Source organism: Sceloporus occidentalis, unplaced genomic scaffold (assembly GCF_023333645.1).
Source record: "Sceloporus occidentalis isolate IW3139 unplaced genomic scaffold, rSceOcc1.0.p SCAF_169, whole genome shotgun sequence".
NCBI lineage: Eukaryota > Metazoa > Chordata > Lepidosauria > Squamata > Phrynosomatidae > Sceloporus > Sceloporus occidentalis.
In genome coordinates, this window is record NW_028317149.1 from 1,473,073 (window position 1) to 1,483,145 (window position 10,073).

The 10,073-nt window shown below is 41.8% G+C and overlaps 1 protein-coding gene across 1 annotated transcript; it reads left to right on the forward strand.

Moving 5' to 3' along the window:
* Window positions 1-1,777: 1,777 nt before the first annotated feature.
* On the forward strand, window positions 1,778-5,220 carry LOC149279389 (deoxyhypusine hydroxylase-like). Its single transcript, XM_089501285.1, has 4 exons — window positions 1,778-2,033; window positions 2,231-2,307; window positions 2,796-3,033; window positions 4,904-5,220. Exons 1-4 carry the CDS (start codon window positions 1,778-1,780, stop codon window positions 5,218-5,220), a joined length of 888 nt encoding a protein of 295 aa, XP_089357411.1.
* The last annotated feature ends 4,853 nt before the right edge of the window (window positions 5,221-10,073 follow it).

A 10,073-nucleotide genomic window follows, 5' to 3' on the forward strand; every position in this document is an offset into this window, starting at 1 on the left:
ATCACTGTAGTATCTAAATAGCACTATACAGTTTTACATCTTCCCATATCTCTGTTGAAATGTTGTATATATTAATGTATTTGTAATTATTGTAATAAATAACATGAACATGATAGTCGTGTACAGCGGGGGATATCATTTGCGGAAAGTGTAAAATCATCAAAGTAAACCATGTTTTATTCTATTCTCATTCCTTTTGTTTTTTAAACCTCTTTTTCTTGTATTTATTTCCCTGTCATTGTTCTGTACAAAATCACTCGAAATAAGATGAGGGGAATGCATCAGTGAAATTTTAATTTCAGATGAGAAACAGATTGAAAGGGGTTATTAATAAAATCTAGCAAGAGAGAGGGATACATTTTGAGAAATTTGGTTTTTTTCTATATTAATATATATTATACATAAAAATGGTATCAAAGCAGAGCCATATGTGCTCTTAACCCCTTCAGTCCCCTATGGATGTACCGGTACATCCAAAAAACGCATCCCAAGAATCCCCTATGAACGTACCGGTCCGTCCTGCCCTTCTTGCAGCGGCAGGGACACATCCCTGCTGCTGCACGGGGGATCAGGCTGTCAAAATCCCCCCTGACAGCAGACGTCGGCATCGCCGGATTTCAGCTGTCCGATCTGATGTAACAGCTTCCAGCACGAAAGCTGGAAAGCTGTTACATTTTTAAACGATCGGGCATTTTAAAATACAGACCCTGCAGGGGATATCCTGTCCTCCGATGAGGCACAGACACTGTGATCTCTATGCAAGTCTGTGGGGACTTGCATAGAGATCACAGTGTGATTGGCGCAGGGGGATCGGAGGGAAGAGAGTGAGAAACCATGTCTCTCACCTTCCTCCCTTGCTGAAAACCGAAACAGAAAAAAAAGGTTAGTTAGTTAAAAAAAAAAAAAAATCACTAAAATAATACGATAAATAATAATTAAAAAAAAAACCAATAAAGTGAGCTAAGTGATGTCATTGTGACATCACTGGCATTAATAACATGTTCAAGAGGTCCCTAAGAGGACCTCTAACCATTTAAAAAAAAAAATATATATATATATATAAAAATACAAAAAATATATAAAAAGATAATAAAAAAAACCTTACATCCCATTACCCTAGCTCAACATCTACCTAGTATAACCCTCCTGCCCCCGTTCACAACCCCCAAAACCGTTAAGCCATAATTCAATGAGAAATGTAAACCTTACAGTATGTCCGCTATAAGTGCTGGGAAAGTATGGAAAATCTATATAAATTAGGTATTTCTGAAATCAGGACACCTGAATTGATAAACTTGGAGGGGATTTCACATCGCTTTACCTAATTTTGTGAGGATTCGGAGGGAAAATGTTCTAATTTTCACTAGTTTTCACTAAATTTCTCATTCTAAATTTTCAGCTAATCATCCAACTATGGTATCAAACGAAAGCTCTATCTCTCCTGGAAAAAACAATATATAGTTTACATGGGTACACTATTCACAGGAAAAGAGAATAATCGCTGAACCGACATAGCGCAAAAATGGCAAAATTGCTACAGGACCTGAGGTACCAAAAACCCCTGGGACTGAAAGGGTTAAAAATCAATGTACACTAAGCCAGAAAAACTAATTAAGGTCAGTGTTTAGCGAGTGACATATAGTATTGGCCATTAAGGAGTTAAAAAAGACTGGGAATCCTCAGTAACCTGAATGTCTCGAGACAAGTCTGGCAGTCATTTAGTTAATTTTGGATGACGTCACATCCTGCGTGCCTCAACATGGCGGCTCCCGAAGGCATGCAGCTTGTTGGTCGTGTGCTGCTGGACCCCACTCGCCCTCTTCCCGCCCGGTTTAGGGCACTTTTTACACTACGGAATCTAGGAGGACCCGAAGCAGTGGAACTGATCGGTCAAGGATTTAGTGATGAATCCGCACTGCTGAAACATGAATTAGCCTACTGCTTGGGGCAAATGAGAGACCGAACAGCACTTCCCGTGCTTATCGCAGTGCTGAAGGACCGGACACAGGAGCCAATGGTCCGCCACGAGGCAGGTGAGAGTATAGCTGTCAAAGTAAGCAGGGTGTTGAGGGCCAGGGGTCGCTTTTTAAGGTAGGACGAAACAATGGGGTCGTTTTTACTCTGTTGACGTGGCGGCTTGCAGAAAGCGGAATGCCTGTAGGCATATAACCAAGTTATACGTTACTAACGAATTTACTCTTATTTATTTTCCCTTTTCTAACTCTCACAGGAGAAGCTTTGGGTGCTATTGGAGACCCTGAGGTACTGGATCTTCTGAAGGAATATTCCGAGGATCCAGTCATAGAGGTAAAGCTTCTATTTGAAATGAAAAGGAAAAAAGCTAATGCCTGATGCTACAAAATGATAACCTTAAACTTTTTTTATTTACTCTAAATTTAACCTGTCATCTTTCAGTGTAAAGTCTTAGCCTTAATTTCACTTTAGTTTCCAGTGTTTTGGACTGTTTTTTGTTTATTGAAAGTACAGACTTAGTGGCTTTGCAATAAGTGTGCTGAGTTTAAAGGAACAGGGATGCCCAGGGATTTTAACATGTTAAAAAGTTGTTCTTTCCCATTATTCAGTCTTGCTGTATAATTTTTCCTCCTTACAATACATTTCCCCAGATGTGGCATCAACATAAAACTCTGCTGTCATAGGAAGTTAATTAAAAGGGATAGTCACATAAAAAGGTTACCGTTCTTTTAAGTGCATTTGCTGCAGTTTTGTATGGAGCGTGTTTTTTTATAAACACTTTCTTTTCTGTTTGAAATGTTTTATATGTTGTTGAATTGCAGGTAGCAGAGACATGCCAGCTGGCCATACGTCGCATTGAATGGCTTCAGCAGAATCCAGATGCCCCTGATGATAACCCTTACCTGTCAGTGGATCCTGCTCCTCCTGCTGAGGAAAGCGATATCCCGGCTCTACGGGCCACCCTTCTAGATGATAACTGCCCGCTTTTTGAACGGTATCGTGCTATGTTTGCCCTTCGCAATATCGGAGGCAAGGAAGCTGTGTTGGCACTGACAGAAGGTAAACTGTCATTTATGTAGCTCTGCCACAGTCATTAAGCGGAAACTCCAGTTACTGAATGCACATCGGTGCATTTTGTGCAAGCTATTCCATAGTGACTCGGAGTTTAAAGCAGCTAATGAACTCTAGGAATGCAGCTCAAACCAAGAGTAAAACAGACTTAAAACTCGTCCCAAGACAAAAAGCAGGGGCGTATCTAGAGTATTTTGCACCTGTGGTCGATCCTGTATGTGGCACCCCCCAACTATTGTTTTTTTTACCCACAAAAAAATCATTTTGATAGGAATCTTTATTGCACTAATTTGTACACTGTATGTTACCTGGAAAAAAAACTGCAAAGCCCCATGCAAGTCAATGGAGCTCAACTTTCTAATCCTAATGTGATATATTTAAAAAACAACAAAATATGGAAAAAATAAAAATAGTTATGCAGTTATGTCACCATCAGAGGAACCATCCAGTTCCAACAAAGTGTAAAAAAAAAAAAAGTCCAAAAAGAATAAAATAAATACAATTAAGTTAATTATTATGAGCAAGTACTAAAATTAGCGCTGTATCTTCCCAAAAATTTTGACATGGAAAGTTGTTTTTTTGTTTTTGTTTTAAAATTTTTTTGCACTTTAAAAACCCAAGGGCAGGAGTAAATTGGAGTGGCCGGGTTCAAAGATAAAGCATAGGCACAGACTGACCAAAATGGGGAAAAAATAAAATAAAAACGTGACCTTTAAGCCCCCAGACAACCAGACAACCCCATGCATGGGTGATATCACTGTAATCAAAAGCTGTTGCTGAACACATATTGGGCTGTTGGTACATGTCGCTGTCAAACAGGAGCTGTAAATTCACACCTGAAGTACAATTTGTGTGATAAACAATCACTACCGCTAATTTTGAAAAGGCTGGCATTAAAATTAGTACATGGAAAGAGTTATACTGCCACTTGAGATAACCTGGGGTGTCTAGTTTTCGAAAGTATATGGTTTGATGGCATAAATTTAATTAGCCGGCTTCAAAGAGGGCGCAATTAGGACATAGGGTGCATGAGGGTGTCACTGTACTCGGGAGATGTTGCTGAACACATATTGGGGGGGTCATGTGACAATGGCATATACCAGCAGCTGTAAATCTATATCTGAAGTGCAATTGTTGTAATAAAAAAACCCCACAAAATAGTTTACTACCGCAAAGTTTGACAAAGGGTGGTAGTAGAATTAGTGCATGGAAAGGGTTGAAATGCCTTGTACTTATAGTGAGGAGAAAATTTACAGCTAAACATGAGCGCCGCAAAAGTGTTAAAACAGCCTTAGTCCCAAAGGATACTAAAAAAAACAGCCTGGTCCTTAAGAGGTTAAATGAGCAGCCTGTGAAATATGTTCGTCTGAGATGTCACCGAAGAGCTAAGAAACTACACGTTTTTGTAACCCATGATATAGCTATAAAATACATTGCATTTCTATTTGGGGGACTCCATGCTTTATTGATCTATAAACATATCATTACAAATGTATTGATTGAGAGGTAGAAAAGTGTCATTGCATGAAATGTAGTTATATGTGAATACTACTAGCTTACTTATGTATAGAAAGATAGTCTAGTAGTATGGAGAGGTGCCTGAGCACTTGTAAGATATTACTGAGAATGCTGCATCCTCTTCCGGTCACTATCAAGCCCGGTACCTGTCATTTCACAAAGACAACTGGTAAAGCATTATATAATTATAGCAGGCGGGTTATACTATAGAGTTGCAGGGATTAGAAATTCATGGTCATACAATCGTCCACTTCTGTAGCGTCTAATATATATATATATATATATATATATATTTTACAGGTTTTTTTTTCTTTACTGATCATTCCTCCCTTTTCCATAGGCCTACACTGTGGAGGTGCCTTATTCCGCCATGAGATTGGATATGTTCTCGGGCAAATGCAGCACGAGTCGGCTGTCTCAGGACTATCGGCTGCGTTGGAGCGATTTGATGAGAACCCCATGGTGCGGCATGAATGTGCTGAAGCTCTGGGATCTATTGCCCAGGAGGAATGTTTAAAAGCACTGCAGGCGCATGTGAAGGATGATGAGCAAGTAGTGAGGGAGAGCTGCGAGGTTGCATTAGATATGTATGCCTATGAAAACAGTGGGGACTTTCAGTATGCAGATGGACTAAAACAAGTACAAGAGTGTCCATAAGTCCTCGTGCTTATATCATTTTTAAGTATTAAAAGATTTAGACAGTCTGGCAGAATGGGGTGTGCTGCTGTTGCCTATATGCAAAGGGAGATAAAAATCCACCACCAAGAAATGTGGAATATTTATTTAGGTGAGTTGAAAGTAAGAATTTATTTATTTTTGTGGGATGCTTATAGAATATAAAAAGGCATTTGACCAAAACTGTTAAAGCACATAGGAACAAAAATAAAAATATTTTAGCTTTGGACACTTGTCTGTGATGTACATATAAGGTCCACCATCACCAACTGGTTTGCTATGATCATCTTTTAAATAGTAGCAAAACCTTGTAATCCGCTGATACATGGTTTTAACACCGGGACAAATCATTTGTTTTTCTTCTTAAATCTTTAAATACTAAATAATAGAAGATGAATGAAGCCGTAACCAAGATCCTTGCCCCACAGACAGTTCTCATGTCCTAATTGAGTAGGAATCTATTGCCAGAGATGGGCTGGGATGCTTTGCGAGCATGAACAGCCAAGTGAAAGTCTCAACAGGCTTTGAGAAAACTTGGCACACTCAAAAGCTCTCCGTCTCTCCGTCCTTAAATACAGGTCTGACTGTAAAACTAAGATCCAGATCTCTGCAGCGCTGGGGGTGACCTGGATCCTCCTTTCTGGCAACCTCTGCTGCTGCCAGCACTTCCTCTGGGGCTTCTATGACTGAGCACCGACATGACATTCCAGTGCCCCATCATAGAAGCCCCAGCAGCAGGGCCGGGCAGAAGCGAAGGTTGTCTACGCCCATCGTGCGGACGTCCACCGGCTACCCCCCCAGCGGCAGGGCCGGGCAGAAGCGAAGGTTGTCTACGCGCATCGTGCAGACGTCCACCGGCTACCCCCCCAGCAGCAGGGCCGGGCAGAAGCGAAGGTTGTCTATGCGCATCGTGCAGACGTCCACCGGCTCTGGGGGGCAGAGTGGCATATAGGTGTGTGGGGGGGTTAAAGGCATATGAGGAGTGGCATATAGGCAGGGGGGGGTTAAAGGCATATGAGTGGCATATAGGCAGGGGGGGCTTAAAGGCATATGAGGAGGCAGAGTGGCAAGCCTGGGGCCAGATGTGCATAATTAGGTGTAAGGTTGACAAATAAAAGGATTTTCATATATATTTCCAATACTGCTATGAAACTGTGTATTTAATTCAAAGAGTAACATCCCAAGTAGCATATTGCTATTTCTAAACCAATTTTTTTTAAACTGGTCATTCTGCCCGTGGGGTGTGTGGGACACATTTGAAGCCAGTCAGTTTACCCTCATCACACATATATGTTTGAAAACTAGACACCCCAGGGTATTTCAAATTCTATTATTTTTAGACTTGCGCATTCGTCTTCAGGACGGTTTTTTGTTCGTGTTAGGCATGTATTACAAGTGGTCCAAAATCAATTTAAAAATGTAAAATAATCCCTATTCTTTTATTAAACATCTATGGATGTATGACTGTGTATGATAAAAAGGAGGCCTCAGTTTCGGGCAATGTGTATTGTGTACAGTACACCTCGGTACGTGTGTGCAACTCTATTGGTCGTTTCGGCAGGGGGCTCGCCTGCCATCAACGAATGAGGTGCATTCTGCAGTTCTGCAATTCATTTGTTGATGCCAGACCAGCCCCCTTCCGGCGACCAATAGAGTCGCACACATGTACCTTCACGGCGCGAACGCATCTGCTGCTGCTCCGATGTGTTCTTAACCCCGTATTAACCCCTGCTACGCAGCCGGGTGAAAACGAAGATGAAACAAGCACGAAGAATGTCTGCGAATATTCGCCCGAAAAGAAGACAAGAACGGGTGAATATTCGGGGAATACGAAGTTTTTTTTTTCTCCAAAGACGAGTACGAAGACGAACACAAAGAGCCCCCTGGTGCCCAAGTCTAATTATTTTAACTCTTTCCTTGCACCGATTCTACTACCATTTGTCAAACTTTGTGGTAGTATATTTTTTTGTTTTTTGTTCCACATACGTTGTCCTTCAGTTATGAATATACCGATGACGGAGCCCCTGCTTGCTAATTTTAAGGAACCGTTGCAGCAAACATGGGATTGGCTGACACAAGAAAAAGTGCTCAAGCAATTACATACTTTTAAGTTAGACAAGGCCCCTGGACCGGATGGTATACACCCAAGGCACTGAAGGAGCTAAGACTAATTCTGGCCCAACCATTATTACTAATCTTTAGGGATTCTTTCAGCTCAGGCATAGATCCATTAGATTGGCGCAAGGCAGATGTTGTGCCCATATTTAAAAAGGGATCAAAATCTCAACCGGCAATTACAGGCCAGTAAGCTTAACATCGGTAGTGGGGAAATTATTTGAAGGGTTGCTAAAGGTATACATTCAAGATCATATCTTGATCCATAATCCAATTAGTAGAAGTCAACATGGATTTGTGAAAGACCGGTCTTATCAAACCAACCTATTAGCATTCTATGAAGAAGTTGGTAAAAATATAGACCTGGGGTTGGCTGTAGATGTGATTTATCTGGACTTTGTTAAGGCATTTGATACGGTTCCGCATAAAAGGCTACTCTATAAATTAACAGAAATAGGCTTAGGGGCAAATGTGGATCAGAAATTGGCTAAAAGATAGAATGCAGAGGGTTGTTGTGAATGGATGTTTCTCAGCCTGTACGCAGGTATTAAGTGGAGTGCCTCAGGGGTCTGTCCTCGGTCCTCTTCTTTTTAATTTATTTATAAATGATCTCCCAAGCTGCATTGAGAGCCATGTCACAGTTTTTGAGTTTTTTGATGACACAAAATTAGGCCGGGTAATTCAGACTAATCTTGATGTTTCTTCTTTGCAGGAAGATTTAGACAGAGTTGGGGACTGGGCGTGCAAGTGGCAGATGAGGTTCAATATAGAAAATTCAAAGTTATGCATTATGGTAAAAATAATAAAAGTGCAACCTATTCTTTAAATGGAATATCCTTGGGGGAAACTACCATTGAGAAGGATTTAGGAATAACGGTTGACAACTGACTTGACAACAGTGCGCAATGCCAGCAAGCAGCTGCGAGGGCCAATAAGGTTTTAGCATGCATAAAAAGAGGTATTGATTCAAGGGAGGAGGATATTATCTTGCCTCTTCACAGGTCATTGGTAAGACCTCACCTTGAATATGCGGTACAATTCTGGGCACCGGTCCTTAAGAAGGACATTATGGAATTAGAAAAAGTGCAAAGGAGGGCTACAAAATTAGTAAGGGGATTGGGAGATACTAGTTATAAAGAGAGACTAAAAAAGTTAAAATTATATACGCTAGAAAAACGGCGTCTCAGAGGGGATATGATAACATTATATAAATATATACAGGGCCAATATAAAGAGCTCTTCAGTGACCTGTTCATTAACAGAAATATACAAAGAACAAGATGTCACCCTCTGAGACTAGAAGAGTGCAGGTTTCATAGACGACAAAGGAAGGGATTCTTTACAGTGAGGACAATAAAGGTATGGAATTCACTTCCAAGGGACGTGGTGTTATCCAATACATTAGATACCTTCAAAAGGGGTCTCGATATTTTCTTAGAAAGGCATGACATACAGGGATATAAATAGAATAACATTGATATTTTAGAGCTTCTTGACTGAAGGAGAAATACGATTGCCTCTTGGAGTCAAGAAGGAATTTTTTTCCCCTGATGGCAGAATTCGAAGTAGCTTAATTAGGTTTTTTTTGCCTTCTTTTGGATCAAGACTAGGAAGGTTAGGTAGAAGGGTTGAACTTGATGGACATAGGTCTTTTTTCAACCTTAGGAACTATGTAACTATGTATGTAACTTCTGGTATATGTTACTGTCAAACAAAACCCCAATATGTGTTTAGCAACATCCCCTGAGTACAGTGATGCACCCCATGCATATGTTTGGCTGTTTGGGGGTTAAGGAACCATGTGACATCCCATTTGTCCCACATGCTATTTGCCTGTTTTCATGTATTGCACCCCATCCTTTCAGCCAGCGGAGTATATTCACCAATTTGCCCAAGGATTAAGGGCTCATGAACCTGTGTTCCCCTTGTGCTGGGGGGATTCCCTTTCCTCTCTGTCTGGCGCCTGACCAGGACCTAGCCTCAAATCCATGGAACTGTACAGCGGCTAGGAATTGTGCCAATGCCCACCGATGTTTGGAGTGGCTACAGACATTGTACCACAACGTCGTTTTTTTGGGGTTATACTGTGCTCGTGGTGGGCCACAATCAGAGGTGGTTACTGAGAGGGAGCTCATTTGGGAACCCTGGTTTTCTTAGCCAGGGCCGGCCTTTGGGGTGTGCGACCGCACAGGGCGCCACACTCCAGGGGGCGCCGCCGCCGCGGAGTCCTCCTCCGCCGCTGCCGCGCGGGGTCCTCCTCCACCGCCGCCGCGGGGTCCGCTGCCGCCCCCTCTGCACCTAAATGAAAACATTGTTGGGTTTTTTTGTTGGTTTTTTTAACTTTATTTAACATCCTCCAAGTTAAATAAAGTTGTTTTTTTTAACTTTATTTAACATGGAGGATGTTAAATAAAGTAAAAAAAACCAACAACAAAAAAAACCAACAATGTTTTCATTTATGTCCCGGGCAGGGGCGCCGAGCAATTGCTCGTGAAGTTCTCAGCAACCGCTCGACGCCCCTTACTCTCCGTGACTCCGTCGCGGTGCCGGCATCTCATGGTAAGTTAGGATAAGGAGAAGTAGGGAGAGGGGGGGGATAGTTTGAAGGAAGGGGCAGGGGGGTTAGTTTGAAGGGGCAGGGGGGGTTAGTTTGAAGGGGCAGGGGGGGTAGTTTGAAGGGGCAGAGGGGGGGTAGTTTGAAGGGGCAGAGGGGGGTAGTT

Excerpts from the sequence above, each read along its gene's own strand:
- LOC149279389 (XM_089501285.1), top strand. The coding sequence starts at position 1,778 with ATGCAGCTTGTTGGTCGTGTGCTGCTGGACCCCACTCGCCCTCTTCCC. Across the intron at positions 2,034-2,230 it reads AATGGTCCGCCACGAGGCAG|GAGAAGCTTTGGGTGCTATT; the intron begins GTGAGAGTATAG and ends TAACTCTCACAG. Across the intron at positions 2,308-2,795 it reads CCGAGGATCCAGTCATAGAG|GTAGCAGAGACATGCCAGCT; the intron begins GTAAAGCTTCTA and ends GTTGAATTGCAG.